At 39.8% G+C, this 22,234-nt stretch overlaps 2 protein-coding genes across 4 annotated transcripts; both read left to right on the top strand.

Annotated features, from left to right (window-relative positions):
- The first annotated feature begins 1,085 nt into the window (after positions 1-1,085).
- Positions 1,086-16,398, top strand: LOC110977001 (glutathione hydrolase 1 proenzyme-like). Of its 2 annotated transcripts, XM_087141557.1 has the most exons (12): positions 1,086-1,320; positions 3,944-4,028; positions 8,587-8,805; positions 10,665-10,888; positions 11,153-11,345; positions 11,624-11,784; positions 11,943-12,089; positions 12,507-12,643; positions 12,860-13,044; positions 13,195-13,435; positions 13,893-14,006; positions 14,221-16,398. In XM_087141557.1, exons 2-12 carry the CDS (start codon positions 3,964-3,966, stop codon positions 14,365-14,367), a joined length of 1,833 nt encoding a protein of 610 aa, XP_086997683.1. In that variant the 5' UTR covers positions 1,086-1,320; positions 3,944-3,963; the 3' UTR covers positions 14,368-16,398. The 2 variants fall into 2 exon arrangements, with proteins under 2 accessions (XP_086997683.1, XP_022086450.2); XM_022230758.2 differs by lacking the exons at positions 1,086-1,320; positions 3,944-4,028 and adding an exon at positions 5,680-5,836.
- Positions 16,399-19,158: 2,760 nt separating this feature from the next.
- LOC110976924 (uncharacterized) lies at positions 19,159-22,090 on the top strand. Of its 2 annotated transcripts, XM_087141561.1 has the most exons (4): positions 19,159-19,256; positions 20,068-20,139; positions 20,525-20,670; positions 20,878-22,090. In XM_087141561.1, exons 2-4 carry the CDS (start codon positions 20,103-20,105, stop codon positions 21,097-21,099), a joined length of 405 nt encoding a protein of 134 aa, XP_086997687.1. In that variant the 5' UTR covers positions 19,159-19,256; positions 20,068-20,102; the 3' UTR covers positions 21,100-22,090. The 2 variants fall into 2 exon arrangements, with proteins under 2 accessions (XP_086997687.1, XP_086997688.1); XM_087141562.1 differs by lacking the exon at positions 19,159-19,256 and having other exon boundaries at positions 20,016-20,139.
- The last annotated feature ends 144 nt before the right edge of the window (positions 22,091-22,234 follow it).

The raw sequence follows: 22,234 nt of genomic DNA, 5'->3' as shown, positions 1-22,234 counted from the left end.
CGCAAGGTCTCCGATCCGTGCAAGGCCTTCCGCGTTCTTTTGTGTTAAAGCAGCCACTGTGTCCACGCTGCTGCCGAACGCTCAGTGTCGCTGACGCGTACCACCGTACACCATGCGTCCTTTAGTTGCCACTTGGCCGCGTCTGTTGTGACTCGTCCCTCTGGACAAGCCGTTGGACAAGTCTGGCTGAAGTCTTGTGGCAGCAGACAAGCCTGCTTGGTGAGTAACAGCGATATTTCGAGCTCACAAACAGCAGAATGGCTGAGTGTCAACCATCAAAAACGATTGCTAAGTATATTTCAAAAGTTGTTATACGTCGGATAATGCGAATGTTTTTGGCTCAATCCATGCAGTGGTTCACCTTTGCGCTCAAAATTTTTTACCCCAGATTGTCACGAATTTCGAGAACCATTATGACTTGCTCTCTGTTTTGGTCTCTTTCTACATCTTTTTGCAGAAAACTTGAACTATAGCATGGTGGCACAAGCGTAATGTAGGGGCGACGCCACACAAAGTTTATCTCACAATTACATCCTTATAAACGCATAGACCTCCAGGTCCTATTCAAAACTACAAGGGTTTTTCTTGATCTCGGCGGCACCCGACTATAATCAAACCTATGGGCAAATTTACTCCTCGGTATAGGGAATTTACGCACAGTTGAAGAATTCCAGTCATAAAATTGTACGAAGCCATTTTTCGATTGTATAAGAAATCCTCTCTTTACTTAATATGTTCCTCCGGGTTTCGAAACAATGAGGTTGCAACATTTGAATAGAAGATATAGTAATACTGAAGAGCAAAAAAGTGAACGTATTTTGGGAGCACATAAAAACATTATTACTGGCAATGTAAGTGCGTTGCGCGTAATGCGCAATGAACGCGCTGTCATCTACCGTTTCGCCCATTGTTTGCCCATACTTTTCACAATTACGGTTATACGCGCAGGACAATACGGGCGTTTCATAATAGTGCGCTACCAAGAGTTTGCAACGCGTTGGCCAATCACAATGCACGAAATCTGTCAAGCCCTGCAATGCGCGTTTAGCCTGTTAGAAAGGCGCACTATTATGAATCACCCATATTGTGTTAACAACTTGTGCACCGCCATTATTGCTGTACTGGCGCTATGCGATCTTTGATGCTGCCCCTGTGTCTACGGACATCAACATCCTGCTCATCGTGGTCACGGCACCGGTCACTTTGGCGTTTGGCAGTATTTTCTATCCATGTTTCAACTTGCTGTCCAACACAAATTGAACCATTTGCTTTGAGCGACGAGAGTACTACCATCTGCAGGCGCTTTGAAAATCCCTATAGGTTGGTGAGCTAGTTGTTAAACCGCGAAATTTGCGTAAACTCCCCCTTTCTCTGGGCCACAGGTGCACACCGCATCTACCAAGTGATTGGTGTACTACTGAATGGATAAAGCTGGCCCATTCAACTTCATTTAAGAGTAGCAGCAGTGAAAATTATTGTAAACAGACTTTTTCTACAAGCAACTTCATTGTCTTATGCCATTTATGAGAACTGTTTGGCTGAGTTCGGGCGGCTTGTTATCGTATGTTCACGAACAGCTGGATTTGTTGTTCGTGGGTCGGCCGCTCGAACACCGCGAACAAACAACCGGTTATTGGTGGTAATTAGAGGCAAGCAACGTTATTCGAGAGTTGATGTTTGAATGGACCGAATTCTTTTCTATTGAAACAGGAACATTCATTGATGTGGTATGGAAAGTAATAATGTTAATTTGGCAAAACTTCCCATTGCCTGCGGCTTTGGAAGCCCTCTCTCTACTTTTTGCAGCTGTCCAAAATTCAAATCTCACGAGTTTCTCCGTGTTTCCAGTAAAACCCTGACGAGGAGGTGGTGTGTGATCCTATTCCTAGAACAGTTATTTATGTGTCGTGTTCCCGCCGTTCGAACGCGAGAACAAGAAACCCGTGTCCAGAACAGGCCGCCCGAACTTGACCTTTAAGGTTAGGTTAAGTATAAGGCTAAGTGTCTGAACAACTGAGGGCGCTTTACTGTGATGTTAGAGGAAGAGTAGCACGGAATTGTCTAGTTGGGTAAAAATACTCACCTGCCATATCATTAGAATTATATGGGAGAAGAGACTCACTTTGTATTATTGTCCTACATTATATTGTCTAAATCTCCCTGAAGAAAAAATAGAGCGTTCTTCCCCTGTTAAAATATCAACGAACCCCATTACACCTTCAGCCTATAGAAATAAAATATGCTTTGTGTGGTCAACAAAGCGTATAGTCACTGAAAACATTTCTCTGAAAGTATTGCTGGCTGAATAATTGCTATGCATGCACCCATAAGGCAGTGAATCACTATAAAACCAAGCAGGCAATCATTTTTCAACATCACTTATGCTCAAACGAATGAATATTAAGGTTTTTTCACAGCTCGGCTCATTTATAAGGAAACAAAGTCCAAAAAGTGCACTTGAAAAGGAGGTTAAGCGAGACACAGAGGGCATTTGTGAAAGTTTGTATTTAAAAACATTCATTGCAGTTACCCTTTAAAGACCGTGTATATAGGATTTGCAAGATCCCAAAAACGGGACAGTTGATTATCTTGAAATTTCTTAGTGTGAAGTAAGTACATAATAATGTCAGATAATCTGTGAATCTTTCCGCCAGGAATGCTGTCATTTTCAAGAAAAGAGAAATTTCATATTTTTTTTCCAAAGTTTGTCCGTCCTGTGGCAAATACAATTCGTTCAAGTTTAACGGGCGCAACAAAAATTGAACTTTTGGAAGAGTCTATTTTCTCGGATAAGGTACAAGCTGCCAACGCGCCTTCGGTACGCCTAAACAGCGTTATTAACTAATAAAATAAATATGTAACCATAACTAACAGCCTAAAAGAGAATTTGGAATGGTATGAAATTTGAGTTTGTTTATGAAACTGTGGAATTTACCTCACGTGAATATATCATCGTGACATAACCCCTTAAGATGATGGTACGGTCCAAATAGATCATGGTCGCTCCTTCAGAGCTCCCCGGTTTTCTCGAACAAAATGTCCAACTTTGAGACATTTAGCTTTCTGTTTTCCAATCACAGTAACTCTCATGCCCAAATGCAAGGATAGTTGCCACATTTGTTGATTTATAAAGTGTCTATGATGGGCACTGACGGTATGTGGCAGGCTACGTGTGAAGAACCATGGAGGAAGAAACACAAAAAGCGAACAACCCGGTCGATCGTTCTGTGCATAGTACGTTTTGGTCGCGCAGTGACCTGTGGTTACTGCAGTCAACTCACTGCACGGTGACATTGTGTTTATTCGACAAAATTTTCAGCGTTGCATTGCTGAAGAAGGAACACAAAGTTGAAGCTAAATTTGCAAACCACTGTCACTGCTCAATGCCATTGAAAAAAATGCATTTTTGAGGGCCACAGTCTGTTTTCTCCAGATCGACTTCGCCTGTGCACTATCATGGTACCCAGGAACGCCCTGTGGCCCATGGAGTTTTGCGAGACAAATTTCCCGAGCTGGGCTTCGAGTGTTAAAAATTAACAGCATTTTTTTCAATTTTCCTCAAAGCCGTGAACTCCAAAAATAAAACGGGTCCTTGAAATAATACACGAAGTAAATCATAAACCCCCAAATTGGTAAATTTTGACTAATTGCACTACATGCAAATCCTATACAGTGCTTGCCGCACCCTTTGTGGGCAAAGTAAAGCCATTGGGCAGTGTTCACCTGTCCTTCTGTATAGGTGACGCTCTGGTAGCGTTTTTGCACTCGACTGATTAAATATCCCAGCACTGTTAGAAATTGAGCTACGGGTTAGTCACCGTGTTGCATTTTGGGTTACTCTTCTCGAGCGCCCTGTTGTGGACTGTAAAGAGCAATTAAGTTAGTTCGTGTACAGTCCAAAAGATTGGCTGAATCAGTGATCTTTTTTGTTTTGTATATCAAGACATTGTCCAGTCAGCTGAAATGGAAAACGGCAAATCAACCCAGGAGCTGACAGGCCTTGACGTGGAAGAAGCAACCATCAAAGGGTAAGATCGGTCACATAGCGTAATATAGTTTGATTATCGTTTTCAGTAAGCCTAGGCCTACGCTCAGGGAAAGTGTCTTGATACTAGTAGCTTAATCTGTAATCTATAGAAACGGTAAATTTTGAGGTAGGCTCTACGGAGTATTCTAAGTCTTTTTAAAAATGGGGGAAAATACGCATTTGAAAAGATATCAGCAGTTAATGAGGAGTTATTGGAAGATTCGTAAGTTGTTCATCTAGTGAGTTAACAGAACGTCAACAGAATAAAAAGCCATTTCTGAACTCTTAATGCTGAAAAGATATACTAAAGATGCCATGGATCTTATTTCAATACTCATTCCTATGCCGTTGGAAGGAATTACACAACAGCTGTGAAAACAGTACTGTATTTGACCAAAAAACAGATATGCCGTGACATTCGCAAAAGGAATGAATGGAAATTCTCTCTCATTTTTATTGTAGTCCTTTTACAGTTAACAGCGGCCAATAATCTGTCCATCAACTATTGGTTGTCGGAAATGTTCTCCCATGGCCACGCAACACGAATCCTATTTCCGTTGTCCAGTATTTATTGTTTCTCTCTGGTGAAATATTTTATGTAGATATTTGTCCCTTCATACTAAGTCAGATAACAAGACACCTTGAAAGACCCTGGATGCATCATCGACAGACCTATTATTCACACAAAATACTTAAGAGCAGAATTTCAGGTATGATTTGTAAGCTTCACTTCCAACAGGTGTCACCGTCATCCATTATAAAAGTCTTCGTTAAATGCAGCTACGCGTTCACGCTCAAGTTATGATAACACGTCATTCTCAGGCTACAAATAGACCCAGTTGAGAATACTTCCAGTTTTATTGGGTAATGAATGCTACTTTCAGACTATTTTATAGGCTAGCTACTACTTGTTACTTTCTTGATGAGTTCTATAGGACCGATTTATGAGTACTATTGTTTAATCATTCCAACAAAGAGGGTGTATGTCGCAAGTGGTGCAAGTCACTTATCCAATCCCCTTTTACAATATAAACCCCCGTTTTGCAAAGTCAGACTTCATGGTTTCCACAGTCTGAATCTATTTGTATTTGTCTAACTTTGTGTAGACCTATTCAAGGATTTTTTCTGAGTGTAGTAAAAAAAGGGGGGGAAGTGGCGCCCTGCAGCTATAATATGACCTGTGGTAAATTCCTCTCACCTTTCTAAATCGTTCATGTTGGGAATCAGGTCATGAAAACCCTTGCCAAAGGAACCAAATTGAACTTTGAAATGACCTCTCCTAACTTTTTTCCAATCTGATACTTCACAAATTTGCAGGTGGTTTTCCACTTGTTACTAAGTAACCTTTCCCCATACAGTTTAGAGCTTTTCAGCTGAAGGCTTAACCTATAGGACCAGATCTCTCTCCCTACGATAAGCTGTTTCCTAAACTGTTCCACTCAACAGCCTGCGACTCGTTTATTACTTGTCCAACTTCCTGCTTTTTGTCATTGCGTCGGTGTATTTGAGTACTGACAGTGGTTATTAGAGAGTTGAACAATATTTAAACAGCATACAACAATTGCTGTTGGTGGCGATATTTAGTGAAAGATCGTGTCTCTATGCCAACGACCGATAATTGGACTCTGTTCTCACAGATCAGATATTGCAGACGATTGCACAATTCAACAAGATCCTAATAAACCTCAGGCTGATTGATTCAGGTTTGCAAAAGATGTCTAAGTTAGAGTATAACAGCGACTTGGAGACTGGGGCCAGAGAAAACGATTATCTCATCTTTTCTGAAGAGAAACGCGAAGTTACTACCTTGTAAGTTCTTAACTTTAGGGTCACAGTAAAGACAAGTCTTTTATAATTTGAACAATGTATACATGTATATGTATTTGTCAGTGTGAAAAATTGCAGCGTGCCAGCATTGGCTTGGTCAATGACGCTGCTGTTCCAAATTGAACCTTGTACCTGAGTACTCAAAAGCCTGTTCAAACACGAACTGAAATAACATTTTAGCGCGTGAACTGTGCATGGGCCTGTGAAATTCAAACCATGATTTTCAATTTATGTCAATATGATCAAAACGCTGAGTCACCGTGATTCGCATAAAATAATAACCTGGGTTGAGCGAAATGCGTGGTGGTTGAATGTCGGCGATCGTAGCCAGTCACGTTTTCAGTCGTTGGTCATTGGCTGAATATTTAAACAAGTTGGTTTAACGAGCAGCTGTGGTCATGGATTCTGATCTTGGCTTTGACTTCAGAAACATTATGTGGACTAAAAGACTCCACAGTAGCTGAATGTAATCTCCCCAGTGTATCTCCCAGTTGGGGTCATGTCAAGCGAAGAAACGGCTGCTATTTGTGCGCACACTGTGGTTTATACACAATGGTTATGCAGCACGACAGTATAGGCTAGAGGATTTCTGGATGAAAAGAGGATTACTGGGTGTATATTGTACAGAGATTAGAAATACGAGTTTATTTATTATTGTGATAAACACGGTGTGGTGGGGTGATTACATACTGAAAGTACTAAGGTTTATTTCTTTATCATCTCTTACTGATGGTCCTATTATGATGGTACAGAACAGTACAACCCGTAAGCACTTTTCACGTCCTTGCACTCCTGAAGATGACCAGAGCACACTGGTCGAAACGTCGAGTACACACTCACGGGTTCTTTTCAGAACCATGCCTCTTCCAAAAAGAGATCTGTTCACACACAAGCCCTCTCTCTATACAGTTCACATCATGCAAATGTTTTAAACATTTTTAAAGAGATCGTTTCAATATTCCCGTAATATTGAGAAAATGTTCTCAAAGAATGGTATTGTTATCGTTAAAATTGTTATTAGGCCATACAGGAGAAAAAGTGCCGGAAAAAGAGTTAAAGTGGCGGATGACCCTCTTACGCACCCGCCCATTGTTTCACCCACCAAACCAGCGCTGGCCAAGGTTTCGTGTCGATGTTTATGACGTGGAAACTTGCTACAGATATTTTACAATTACTAAAATTTCTTAAAGCTGCTCGAGGGTTGGAATTAAGATTTGAAGTCGCTTATTTATCCATTCCTTGCTCTTTTCAACATTCATTTGCTAGCTTATCCGCCACCATTACAAAAGCTGAAAAGACACTTGTAGTTATGGTTATGAAAAAGGCTCATGTGCTGGAGGGATTATGATTAATGTTCTCCTGTGGTCAATTTTAGCTTAAATTTTAAGTTTCAAGTATTTCACTATTTCCTAGCCATTCAAAGGTTTTAAAAATCGTATTAGATTTCTGTGAAAGGACGGTGAAGTACTTTTCTCATATATCCACGTCCACTGCTTGAATCAAGCAATGGGGTAGCACTTCCCGTTAGCAAACAAATTTGGTTTTGAAAATATGGTAAAAAAATCAGAATAAAAACAATACCTGGACAGTTGCTGCGATAATGTTTTCTAGCCAACATACTGTTGGGCCAAATCACTGCATTAATTAATAAATATGGCTTGACAAACGACAACAGAGTCTTCAAGCAGGGAGCTTGAATCATATCGTAGGTACATTCAAAGTAATTTGAAGATTGCGAGGAACCATGCATCAACACGGTGACTGTCGCCATCCCGACTCGATCAGGTTGCTTTCATTCATTCATAATTCCTCCACCGTCCACGAAGTAAAAACATTAAATTTGTAAAGAATCTGCTTTTAATTTAATGAACAGTATTCAAAAACACTTCGAATTTTTTTACAATTCGAAACAGTCATTGCATGTCAAAAACTTTATGGTTTCAACAAAGAATCAACTAATAATGCCCAATTAAAAAAATCCCAAGGAAAATATTTATTCATAGTGGTGGCAGCCGAATCTCTTTTTATTTAACTCAACACGTAGTAGCGACATAACATTATTCAGCTTTTCTCAAAACAAAGCAAATCAGGTATGGGGAAACGAGGGGATCGGCCAACATTAATTCTATGAGGTCACAGAGTTTTGATGCATGAAATTAATGTATACCCAACACATCGTTGGCTAATAGCGTGATTTCTTTCAATCTTATCGGATATATGTAAATATTGGCTAGTCAGAAGTTCACCTTTAAGGTTGGGCACTTGACACAGGCCTTTCAAAGAAATTTGTTGTGCCGAATATTTTGGAATTTTATGTTTGTATGTGTGATGTTGATCCACTGTGAAGCCATGCGTTTACTGAATTGGCAGGTTTTTGTGACAAAGTACACGGACAATGTAGTATGAAAAGTCGTTCCTCTTCCTCTTCTGAGAAAACATCAACAACAATGAAGTAATGGATTCAAAGCCGTTTCCATTTTCCATTGTAAACCTCATTGCTGGTCTTTGCATGGAAAAATGCCCGGTCGGGGGGAGTTGCCCCCCCCCCGCTGGATAGGCCATTGGTATTACGTTTGTATGATGTAAGTTTTTCGAATGTTAAATAAGCATACTTCAAAGTTTAAAGCCTTTGATAAGAAAAGTGTTTGTACTATGTTTTATAAACATCCCTAAAATATTTTTAAGATGTTTTGTAAACTTGTTATATGATCTTTCAATTATTTTTGCTCTAGAAAATCCAAGGTTTTGAGATGGCAAGTGGCCTTTGCCTTGCTGCTGATAGTGGCCGTGGCTGCCAGTGTGACCATGGGGTTATTGTATTATTACAAGGATGACAACGATGTAACAGTCACACCACAGCCATCACAACCACCTCCACAACCAAGTGGCCAGTACCAATACGCCAAGGCTGCCGTGGCTGCTGATGCTGGCAAGTGCTCGGAGATTGGCCGGTGAGTCGGCTAGTGTACTGGCCTTTCTCGAGCTAAGTGATGTTAACCATTATGAAGTAGGCCTAAATACAACTAAATATCCGTGACATAAATGTGTTGGCCCCGAAGAGTTCGGAAGAGAATAAAAATATGCTTGGTCGTTCTTAAACCTGCGTTTAAGACCGGCTCAGGAAAATTGACAAGACTAATGCTCTCGCCTGCGGCTTGGACATTTTCGGTGTTCGTTCGCCTGAGCACTGGCCAAGCACATATTTATTCCGATTTATAAATACCTTTTTATTCAGAGCGTCAAAAGAAGTCAAAATATGATTAAATTCCAACGGTTTTGTTCTAAAACTTTACTTTCATTTTCCCGAACACCCCCGGCCATTTTATGGTATATTCCTAGTGAAAGTTGTCCAATGGAATCCTGTCGATGAACTTGGCGCGCGCGTTGTGCGTCACGTGCATACAGAGTCCTAACCAATCCTAACCAGCGTGTGATTTACGCAGCAGGCAGTATCACTTGTCAGCTGGCATTATCAAATGTTTATACACGTATACGGTCACGTGACGCGTTTCCACCAATAGGAAGAGAAAAAATTATGAATGAAGGGAATAAATATGTGCTTGGTCGGTCTTAAACTTGCGTTTCAGACCGGCTCAGGAGAATGGACACGACTAAGGCCGCAGGCGAGGTTCGCACAAATTGCCTTGGCGGCAAGAGCCATTGAAAATGTACAGCGGTGTGATTTTGATCATTTTTCTCAGGTTTTCTGCCTTTGTTCAGTTTTGCACTCAGTTTCTAATCTAAGTGGGATTTTTAGTGCTATGTTAAAAGACTGTACAATCGTGATTTTTTTCTGTGCGCAAGAGATTAGATTAGAAACTAATAGCAAAACGATTTAAATGGGGTTGTTTGAAGAGAAATTTGAACAAAGCCAGAAAACCTGAGAGAATATGATTAAAATTGCCCCCCTGTACATTTTCAATGGCCCTTGCCGCCAAGACCATTTGTGCGCATATGTGCACAATTATGCACTTATTAGTGAAAAGGTCTTTTATCAGCATTCTCATTCACAAATATCGTTTTGGTCAGAGAGTTAAAGGAAGTCAGTATATCATAAATTTCCAAAGATTTTGCTCAAGAATTTTACTTCCACCCCAGTCCATTTTATGGTATATTCCTTGTGCAAGTAGTCCTGAAGAATCTTCTTTTATGGGCATGGCGTACGCGTGGCTAGTTCTACGTGACGCAGCGCACAGAGACTCTTGACCAATAGGAATGGACGAAACTGTCTCGTATCCAGGTGCCCAAGTGTTTTTACGAGCGTTTCTACGCAGCCGGCATTATCAAAGCGGGAATTATCAGATTTTTACGTTTCGTGACCACGTTTCATGTTGTTTAAAAAGGGAAACTGTCTAAGGTAGTCATGCATAGTTTCTGATGAACGTGTTAAAGATAATTGTAGCGAACCAGCGTGCCCCGGGAATCCTAAAAAGTATCCTCTTTATGTTAATTACCTCCGAGACGCGTATTGGAAGGATGAGGGCGCCCTTACTCAGGTACGGTTCCCTACATTTATTGTGTGTAAAAATTCTTAGCGTTTTTGTAAAGGTTTTGGCGGAAGTTTCTTTCAAATGTTGTAAGAGAAGGGCAATAAAATCGTGTATCCCCCCCCCATGATTGATAAAAGCCCACCATATGGTGCTCCATTTAAGTACACAAGAAATTACACAGTAACTTCGAGGAAGACCTAAGACATCAGATGCGATGAGGGAGACATCATCAACTTCCTGTTGAGTTGGGCTTAAATTAAACTGCATCAATAACCAATTTTTCTGTCTTTGATGATCCTAATAATGTTGATTATTTCCAGGGATATGCTGGAAAAGGGAGGCACAGCCGTAGACGCTGCGATAGCAGCATTTCTGTGCGTTGGTCTTTATAACTGCCACAGTGCCGGCATTGGCGGAGGCTTCTTCCTGTTATTCTACAACGCTAAGGCCGGTACTGTAGAAATGTTGGATGCGAGAGAGACAGCGCCACTCGCTGCCTTCGAAAAAATGTACGAAAATGAGACAGAAGACGCCTCCACTTCAGGTATCCATGTCTTTAGCGTTGTCCATTTGAGAGTATTTAGATTGTGGGCACTGTCTTCACTGTTGACGCGTGAATTTCATTTGACATTGGGCAAGTAAATTGATCCTGTGTAAACAAATACTTCTCAGCACACTCGTGTCATCGTGAAATATTGCTTGCGATCTGCCCACAGTTTATTTTGATTGACAATAAAGATGCTCAACGACCTTTTCTCGCAGCTAAGTGACATTTAACTATAAAAACAACCTTTCCCCGTAATTTTAGGTGGCTTATCCATTGCTGTTCCTGGGGAGATAGCAGGTTACTGGACCGCTCATCAACGATACGGTGTGCTACCCTGGACTGATTTATTTCAACCTTCGATCAAGTTGGCTGAGGAGGGAATAGTGGTTAGCAGTGCGCTCGCTTATGCAATTAAAGTCAGAGAGAGCTACATGAAGAACGATCCAAGCTTAGGGTGAGACTCGTAATATGAACTTTTTTCCATCAGTTGTGTTTAGCAAGTCTGAATATTTTGACCATAGTTTCAAACTGGGTACAGGTTCCCTTTCAGGACCCTCTTTCATGTGCACTTGGTTTTGAAAAGCTTGTATTCTCAAGTACGTTGTACAATAAAGTGACTTTTTTCAGTGAACGGAAATTACGTCATAACATTTTTCACCACCCCCCGATTACCAATATCTACATAATTTCCTAAGCGGTTCAGATTCAATTTTATTCCACTTTTTTTTCAAGGGAAATTTTTCTGAACTCAGAAGGGGAGATTCTGAAGGAAGGAGATACACTGGTCAATATCAAACTGGCGGAAACTTACAAGAAACTAGCAGAGGGTGGAGAGAATGCTTTCTATAAAGGAGATCTTGCCGATGACATCGTGGCCGACATTGCCGATAGAGGTGACTAATGCAATCTGGAGTAGAGCCCTTGACACTGATTTTGTATGGATTGTTATTCATTTGTAGTCGATGTTTGAACAACCTGTGTTCAAAACTAATTGTCGAATTTATCATTGTGTCTTAAAACGACTGTGGTTTTACCGAACATTTCCTCTCAGGTGGTATCATCACAAAGGCAGATCTGGAAAATTATCTGGTAAAACGGAAGGAACCTCTAATGATTGAGTTGGATGGTATGAAGGTGTACTCGCCTCCCCCACCAGGCAGTGGTGCTGTGTCTTCGCTGATATTGAACATAGTCGATGGTAAATCTATTGATTTAGGCGTCGAGTTATCATAGTGCTGTCGTGATATTCCGTCGAAATTTTTTGTATTAATGTTATGCAACATCTCCAATTATCACATTATCCATCTTCTCTGCTATGTCTCTCGCCTTGATTAATCATTTTCCTCAACTGTTCATATGAGTCTTGTTTCGTTTTGTAAAAAAAGATACATTCTGACCTTTCATCTTAATCTCAAATGTGTAGTTTTCCATTTCATCTCATTCAAATTTTGATGTCTATCCACTTTTTAAGTGTCGTTGATCCTCGTTTCATTTAATTCTAGCTTCTTTGTAAGTAGCAGAGTCTTGTTCTTTTCCATTCATATTTAGCTATTATAATACTCATTACCGTACAGTAATCGTTAAACCAATAATTATGTATAATGACATTTTCTAGGATATGGCATTGGTCCAGATAGCATTGCAACCATTGACGCTGAAATCTTGACAACTCATCGTATGGTAGAGGCTTTCAAGTTCGCGTATGCAGGTCGATCGTTTCTTGGAGATGAAGACTACGTTGATGTCAAAGAAGTGAGTTGCCATGGTGTAAAAAGATTGGGTGAAGTAGAGTAAGGAACTGAAGTGCGCCATTGTTGCCAAAACACTGAATTTCTTTCCAGGGATTACACTAAGTAAATTTGACATTCCTCGGGATGTCCCTGCATCAACCTTTTACTGTTGGGTCGCCTTTGTGATTGTTGGTATCCCCGTAAGCCATTAAACAAATAGGACTTCTCTCGTCTTCAGATTGTTGCCAACATGACGTCACAGGCTTATGCAGACTCCTTACGAGCCGCTATTGATGACAACATGTCTCACGATCCCTCTTACTATACTGCTTACTACAATCAGCCTGATAGCGGCACATCCCACCTGTCGGTCGTTGATACACACGGCAATGCAGTAGCTGCTACGAGCACCATTAATCTTTAGTAAGCAATTTTGATAGATAAAACAAATTGAAATTAGATCCGTTCAATTACACCTTATTTTTTTCACCAATTATAAGCAGTAAAAACTAAAGGGTACTGAATCACCAGAATCAACTTGACTTACCACTGACCCCTGACCCATTTGTCCAGTTTTGGAGCCAAAGTTCGTGGCAATCGTACAGGAATCCTCTTCAACGACGAGATGGATGACTTCTCAAAGCCCGGAGAACCAAACGCTTATGGCCTCCCACCGTCTGTTTCAAACTTCATCCGGCCAGGAAAACGACCAATGTCCTCCATGACACCCACCATAGTGGTGGATCGTGACGGCAAAGTGAAACTCGTGGTTGGTGCATCAGGAGGCTCACGAATAACCACCGGTGTGGCGCAGGTAAAAAAAAAATGAATTATTTGCAAACTAAACGTGTAAATGATATGTTATGGCCATATTATGATACTTTACTCTTGCGTGTGGATCTTTGATACCTGGCCTATCAGTTTCCAAAGCAACGTGAACAAAAACGCTGAAATGTCAACCTCATGCACTACTCTGATATTAATTTCAAACGCATGGGTGTCGCCAAGGGGTAAAGAGTGCTCCCCCCAGAGAACTTTAATACATAAATAGGAAAAGAAGCGAGAGTTAAGAAAAAAGACAGGAAAGGGGGTGAAAATCATCACTTTGCTTGAAAAAAAAATTAACTTAACCTCTTCAAGCAGATACTTGTTTATTTTTATTAATTATTCATCAGTTCGTATTCGCCGTCAGATGTATAGTAAAAAGTTTCATCGGTTTTAACGTCAATAAATTTAGAAAATTGTCCCTGCATTGACTTTGTGGTCAACAGGTAACCGTGGATACATTGTGGTATGGTGACAGCATAAAAGATGCGATCCAACGCAGGCGTTTTCATCATCAGTTAGTTCCCAATAATGTCACCTATGAAGCAGGTTTTAATCAGGTAAGGACGCCTTCAACGATCTGCTCATGCTTCTTTCACGAAGTTTTAAGGAGTAGGCCTAACACAATTGTATTTTTGTTTTGCTTATTGTTGTTGTATGGCGCACTCTGAAATTCTTTCTCGTACTTAAGAGTAAACAGCTTTCAGGCTGTAGGCTTACGCCCCAAGCGTTTCTTTAACACCATAATAACAATGTGTTCTTGCCTGTGTTCAGGACGTTATTGATGGTTTGAAAGCAAAAGGCCACTATCCTTACGAGTCTACTGGTAACTGCGTAGTGCAAGGAATACTGCGAGACGCACAGGGTTTCTGGAGCGCTTACAGTGACGACCGGAAAGGAGGCCATCCAGCTGGCATTTAAAATGTTGATATGCGGTGCTAAGCACAGCGAGACGATGGCATAACAACTATTTCATGTCAGTGTTTGATAATTTGTATGTGATCCCAAGTCACTCAGATTTTCGTCATAATGAACTTAGGCATGGCCACATCGCATCAAAGGGAAAGTTAATCCACGCTGAATAGAGGTTTTAGGGGCCTATTCTATGGTTTAAACAAATAAAATTTTAATGTCACGCTGTTGTTGGCACGGTAAAGCAGCTTTTGAAACAAACGGCGAACGATAAACTTGGAAAGTTGTTTTTTAAACAGATGACGTTTTGAAACTCGTAGATGATACAGGGTGAGGATTTATTCCAATAACACATTGAGTAAATTCAGAATTTATTAATAGATTCACAAAAGCAAATACATGTAACGAAAGTTTCACATTTGTTGATTAGAACGAATATTTTCTTGGAAATATTTTCTTAGTATTGCACTTGCAATCATTATTAATTAACAATTGTTGACCACTGTGGTGTGGGATATGACGTTTCGAACACCTTCGGGCACGCATAGCGGGGCGCTATGTGTCCATCGGGTGTTCAAAAATGTCATATTTCACAACACAGCGTTTAACAGTTGTTAAATTTCGCCCTGTCATGTGATCGTTCTGAGTCAATAAACGGACAGCATCCAAGACAGAGGTATGACAATGTAAACTGTTGCACATTATATCCTATATAGGCCTATTAGCAGTATATTGCTTAACTGACCGTTTCGAAAGTTGTGAATCTTTTTTCAGCGAAGTGGTATGTTAACCTAGGGAGGCTAGTCCTGTTGTTTGCGAGTTCACCATGAAAGTCATCTTTTTAAAAAGATATTTTGGCACGTAATAGCCAGTGGTGAAGAAGGTCCTCAGTTTTGAACAGTAGTGCTGTCAAGTTCGTCTTTATGAACTGTTCCTTGAAAAGGAATCCGCCCATAATTTTTTCTGTTCTGTTTTCCAGCTGAGAGTGACAGCGAAATGCAACAGAAACTCCTCGAAATCGAATGTTACCTCATACTTTGTTGTTTTAACAAATGTCTTCTTGTCCGAAGTGCCTCTTTTCACAAGTGCCTTTTACTGATGTCATGCCGATGTAACTACTTATGCCTCCTGCAAAAGTGCCGCCTGTTGTCTAACACTGTCCTCCTTGGGTACATATTTAAGTCCACACCCAAAATACGACCTTTCTGTGACACTGTTGGGGATAATATGAATGTCGGAGGAGCGATTACTCCATTTTGTGTCCTACTGTCTGGACTTTTGTTGCAGTCCTCTTTACAGACTTGTATCACCGAGATAGGCATAGTAGAGAGTGTGAAAACTCTGGCGTCCGATTGGTGACCTCTAACGTGATGTTATTCATCCTTGATGAGCTGCACTGGCGAGCAGTTCGACAACATATTCACCGAAAGCTTGCTCTTTTGGCGTTCAAGGTAGTCCGTAATAAATGATGGCACCAACACACATCTCTGAACGTTTACAGGGCCATAAACCCAATCGTGCACGATGCTCATTTTATCACCTTCTCGGTCAATCCAGTCTAAGTAGGACCATCTTCTATGGCGACGATTTTTCGCGGAATTGTCAATGATACAGCACACTTTACCTGTAAACATTCGATACACAGGTTTTAATCTTTCTACGAAAGCTTAAAGACCCATCTTTTTAAACCAATATTTGAAAATACAGCATGACACTGTCAGTTTAGTATATTTATTTTGGCGAATTATCTTGTGTCCGTCGGTTGGTCGGTCAGCTCAGGCGGCCTGTAGGTCTTTTAGTCAGCGGCTCTTTTCTCCGTTTTGGCTGTGTTGGGTAGGTTGAATATAATAATTATTACTATTCTGGCGTTTTTTCTGAAAGTATGATTTGGATGTAGTTAGTATATTAATTTAAAGCATTGATTTTGTAATCATATCCGGCTTGCAAATTTAACCTTCTTTTACATTACGTTGCTTATATATGTAAACTATTTGTGTAAAGAGCCTTGTGATTTAATAAATTAATATAAGGCGATATAAACTGACTTTTCTGGGTCTTAATTTTAACCCTTCATTCGGGTGCACAGCCTTCGATCGATTCACCATCAGGCACAGTTTTGTCATTCATGCAGTCGGCAGTAGCGTTGGATTCTGCACGCTCTCGTCACTGGATTTGACTGTGTATTATTGCAGATAGTCATACCAATTAGAAAACATTGTTATTGTTGTTATTGACCACACAAATGATGATCACTGATCTTAATATTTTTGTTACATGGATATAAAGTAGGGTTGGAACGCTCACCAACTATTACGGAATATTTCGTTTGGAAAATAGCAACACTGGAATTCTACATGAGAAGTACTGAGCGGTAAGTTTGAGTTTCATTAATTCAGTTATTTATCTGTTTCTTAAAATCTTCTGAACTGTGGGAATTTATGATAAAATTAAAGACGGTTCCAATTAGATATGACGATTTGAAAAATATACAAAGTGAAATGAAAAGCGAAATCGAAAGAGAAAATGTGAAATTCAATGAATATCATTGCAAAGCAAATTTGAAAATACAAGAAGCAAAGACATATATGAAATTAATAAGATATAAAAAATGCGAATAAAAATGTAAGTAAAACTAATTAATAATGAAAAAGAGACCAAAAGATTTTGAAAGGAGTTATTTTTTTCCATTTTACTTGACAAAGGTTGATATCATAGAATTTTTTAAAGAGAGCCGCAGAATATAAGGTTGATTGCGTAGCGATGAAAAAAAAAGAACTTATACTCGTTAATGACTAGACTTTTTCAACTCAGGCGGCTGACGCTATTACATGTAACTTGTTTTCAGGAGATGTTCATAATACCTGTGGATTTGAAGAAAGTTTTCATCAGAGAATTTCTGTACTTCAGTGAATATAGAATGACTTCACATACGTAATTTGAGAAGGATTAGTACAAGCAATGATTATCCACAGTTCTTATAGTGGTCGTGGTTGGTGTTAGACTACGTCAATGTTGCAGGAGCGGATCCCAGGGGTGGGAGCTGGGGGTAAAAACCCCCTCCCCGCTCGGAGACCCCAAAAACAGGTAAACAAAATGGGGGAAATAATTTTTAAACAATTACTGAAGTAAATTTAAAATCAAGAGAGCATTCTGCAGGTTCTTCTTATGTGCACAAGGTGAATTTTACAAATAGGAGACTTTTTAGTCTGAATCTCCTGCCAGCCCGCCCCCCCCCATATTCCTAAATCCGCCCCTGCAGTTGGTAATAGAACAATGCTGACTTTCGAACTTTATTAACGCTATAGTGTTCCGGTGTTCACCCCAGTTGCTATGGCACACAAGTAGTTTTTGTACTTTGGACTTGTACTGTCCTTCAACTCGTGACTGATAAATACTGAACATCGTGTTGGCAAAGATACTTCAAGAGCTCTCTATCTGCTGACACAGCTCGTGAACCATTGATATTTACCCAGACTTCAGGGTTTTTCAGCTCCATTTGGATTAATATGTTTCCATAAAATATCGCAATTGGACGGAGATTTAAAAATTACATTCTGTATATTTCGGCTATATTCGTCAACAGTTTGTATTTTTTTTCTTAAAATGATTCCTTCCAAATGAGCGAAATAATTACGTCACTCTATTTTATTCACTCTCCTTTTGAGAACCACTTCCACAGCATTAAGACATCCACTATGTAGTCTACTCTCGTTAGAACAGAGCTGTATCAAACACTTTACTTTGTCATAAGAGGAATCACAAACAACGAAAAACATAACAATTAAAGGAAGCGTGATTCTCGAAATCTGTTCTTTATAATAGTATTTGTTATAACAGTGTCCTTTCAGTTTCGAGAAGAACGATTTCATTTTATTTTTGAAGCCGCGAATGAGTCAGCGAGAATGTGCAATTATTTCAGGTGCTGATCAGTGTGTGAGTAATATTTGGAGAGAATTTGACTCCCTTCAGGCACAGTTTCATCTCGCCCCTTTTTAAACCAACAATTTGCTTTTTACCTTCTTTCAGAAGGGTAGATTATTTATGATATCCACTGAACTAAAACCTTGTCAATGTATAAAGCGCCGCATACTTTATCTTTACGGTCTTAAAGTTTTTAAAATCTGACCCTGAAGATATACTAATCTGTATCTTCAAACGTCTAAACCTTAAATCGCTACCCCGACATTCAGCAAGAGTGGCACTTCTGAATTTCATGAAACTGATATCAAAATATGCGTCAAACATGTCCACAGACTCACACCGAAACGTTTTTTTGTGTGTGTGTGTAGATTTTTGAATAATGAGCTGCTCAACCCAAGGTGTATGTAAGAACCCACTTACAGTGAGCTGTGAATGATGTTTCGCGTACTAAAAAGATTGAATGTAGTCCCATAAACAGATATCAGAGAAAATAGGTTATCAACGAATCCGAAAACCAAACGAAAATAGAATTGGACAGTTCTTTTGTTAGTTGTGGAAAAGAGGAGCCTAAAAGATTCTCTTGCCGTATTCAGAATCTCCTGGTCTGGGAACCAGACATTATTCCAACAAGCAAGCGCCGCTCGATGTGCATTTTAACTTAAAATCACATTCCTACGCCGTGCCGTGGCGATTTGACGATGAGAACACGCAAAACAAATCATTAAGTTTATCACCGTGCTATAATTTCAATAGGCTATAAACGTTAAATGGGCGTTACTATTATGCATAAATGAACAACGCTTCATGGTACTGATTTGTTTGGCTCTGTGGTCACGTGTTCCCAGAGATCTGATTGAATTTGGGTTCGATAGGGCGTATATTTTATACCCGTACCGGTAGTTCGAGTCGTTGGTCTGTACAGACAAAGGCGAGCTGCAGAGAGACCAGGTTTTGACGAGTTCTCACCGTTATTGGAGCGGGTAGGCCTGTTGATTTATTAAACGAATATTCGTTTAAATTCATTGAGGAAATTGTCAAGTTTGTTTCGGGAATTCGGATTTGTTTTTGGCGTATGCAAACTCAATGAAGGATTTCTCCTATTGTTTTTAGCAAGTATTTTGTATTCAAGTAAACGCTGAAATTTGATGTCGATCTTCAATGACTACATGGGACTCTCATTAAAGAGAACACAACTCCAATACGAGAAGAGTGTTTTAACCTAAAAATGTATGCGGGGAAATTTCAAAGATTAACTACAGCAAAAAATCATCAATTATATGGTTTACATGGTGGACATAGCAATGAGACGAACGTCTGTTGTAGCACCATTTGAGTCTCTTTTGTGAGTGGTGAGATTCTTAGGAGAAATAGTGGACTAATTGAACGTATTTGACAGCGAAGAACTAAGCATCCTGCCTGAAACGTTAGGTCCAAACTATGAAGATGGAAACTGCTTTTGGTTCTCAGATTTTTTCCTTCTAGTCTGTGTGCTGTAGTGCTCGTACTCGTATTTGAGTATTTTTCTGCACTCTCTGCACTCGTACTATAGGAACTCATGGAAAAGTACTCGTACTGATCTTTCTCGTCATTCGAGTCAACAACAAAAAGCTAATAGAATAGTTTATCAACTGAGTCTGCACTGTTTAGTTTCAAAGTGTGTCTATTTTGTGCCATGAGCCGGTGGGGCTATTTGTAGTAATTACTTATCAGTTCTTCGTTTTACTTTGATATCATCAAGGTATAGCGTCTCGGTTCCTACTGCATACCTGACGCTGTATTCTTTTTAATAGTGGTATTGACGATACAAAGGAGCGAAAACCACAATGAAGTCTTTATTCTTGCTGATCGTTCTCCTAAGTGGTAAGTTATAATGTTGCTACTGTTTGGTTTTGGGCAAGAAAAATCCTATCCGTGCTTTGCTTTCTCTCTTACAGGCAAACAGAAGTGGCCGGCAAATTCCGATATTGGAAAATGATACAAAGAAATATACAGTAGTTCGAATACATCCGGTAGAGATTTGATAATGAAAAGATCGATATTGTCCCTTTTTCACTGTCAAGGCAAACCTTTCATGGACTCTCTTCAATTTATACATGTCTTCCATTCCACATGTTGCCACCTTTTCAGTTAAATTCTGGTTTTCCTCCCGAGCGCCTTTAATGCCACTCTGTGAGTTTATTCAACTGGAAATCGAACTTGTTTTAGATAAAAAAAAATCTACCTAGCTTCCGTTTGATGCATTCAGTTTGCACCCACATCGCCTTTGGTGCGGTCAAGTGCTACATATGCACCCCTTCACAAGACGGTTGTACGGGCACCAAGGAAAAGCCGTTCGACGGAGCCGCTCACGCTGACTGGCTGAAGTCATGTACCAGCGGACAAACCTGCTTGGTGAATACCAGCGATGTTTAAGCTTACATACAGCAAAATGGTTTAGTTTCTACCAAGGGTATATGCAAACGTTTTGGGCTTTAACCATGTAGTCGTTCAAACCTAAGTTTGAAATTCTTTACTGCCAATTGCCAGGCATTTTGATAACACAGCAGAACCATTTGTGACTTATACTTTGTCTTGGTGTCTTTCTACATCTTTTTGCAGAAAACCTTGGACAACAATAACCAGGTGACACGAGCTTGTAATAATAAGGACAAATGTAGGGACGACGCCACTCAAAGTTACTATCACAGTTGTTTTAACAACGTCTGCACCACCGAATATTGCTGTACTGGCGAGGGTTGTAATGCTGCCCCTATGTCTACGGACATCAACATCCTGCTCATCTTCGTCACGGCACTGCTCACTTGGGCGTTCGGCAAATAAACGACAAATTTCGCCAGCTTCTTTTCCTTTCAGTGAAAAGTTAACATTGCAATTCACTAACCGCACTGCATTCCCAGTCCACTAATTATTTTCAATGTAAATGCTAATTTCCCACTCACAAAAACGGGAAACAAAAATGTCTTGTTTTTCGTGGTGAAATGATTGATTTGAAAACTAGGACGTTTATTATTTACAAAACATTTTTTGTCGCCTGCTACACTTACGTTTGTTATGTATGTTTGTTACAAACACAACATTTAGCTATTACCAAGATGCTTAAACTCCAAAGAAAGTTGATACGTGCTTGAATCAAGAAGCCTGATAATAACCCTGTGAAGGTTGCATGTCAGGAGGACATTTTGCAAAAATATACACACTCAGGTAAACGCGGAGTAGCTTTTAAATTATGATCAAACGAATGCAAGAAGTATTTAGGGAAGCCCATGTGGAGCAGTTTCATCAAAGAAAACGTTAGCATTCTGTATAAAATTATTTCCTGACATTTCCACAAGCAGATAGCATTCAAATTACCATGTAATTCCTTTGCCTGTATCGTTGAACATAAATAAATTATTACTTTGTTAAAGTCGAACTGGCAGCCGTTATGTGTTGTCAGAATGAAGACTTCTGGTCATAAAAAAATCTATATTGGACTTCAACCATTCATTAATTTCATAGCAAATAGCGAAGGACGGATCAAGTGGATTTGGCAGAGCAGTTTTTGTACGCGGGAAGCAAAAAATTGAGAATTTCTATGTTACTGGGGGGTCTGTTCTGAGTTGTAATGCTGTATATTTGGGACTTTTCGCATACTTTGTAAGAAAAGGAATTATAATTTTAATGCAAAATCTTAAATTACATTCAGCTTCATTGTAAAGATATCGCAGGCAGTTCCCATCGGTTTTAACACGTTGACCAACTGAATATTTTTTTTAAATGTTTTGTTTCGTGACATGAAAAAATAGAATAATAATTTCATTGGAAAAAACGAGGAAGTGGATGAAAAAGTACCCATTTGCTTGAAAGCATCTTGGAATTACCCCTTTCCCACTTCCACTGTGAATGGTTTGTTCATCTGTTGCTGATGAGTGCCCCCACCTTTCCATCCAAGGGAAAAGTCAAAGCAACGGCCACG

The sequence above is a fragment of the Acanthaster planci genome, linkage group LG09 (genome assembly GCF_054643075.1).
Source record: "Acanthaster planci isolate LZ-2023a linkage group LG09, COTS_SCS, whole genome shotgun sequence".
Lineage (NCBI taxonomy): Eukaryota > Metazoa > Echinodermata > Asteroidea > Valvatida > Acanthasteridae > Acanthaster > Acanthaster planci.
This window is presented reverse-complemented; position numbering and strand designations above follow the sequence as displayed.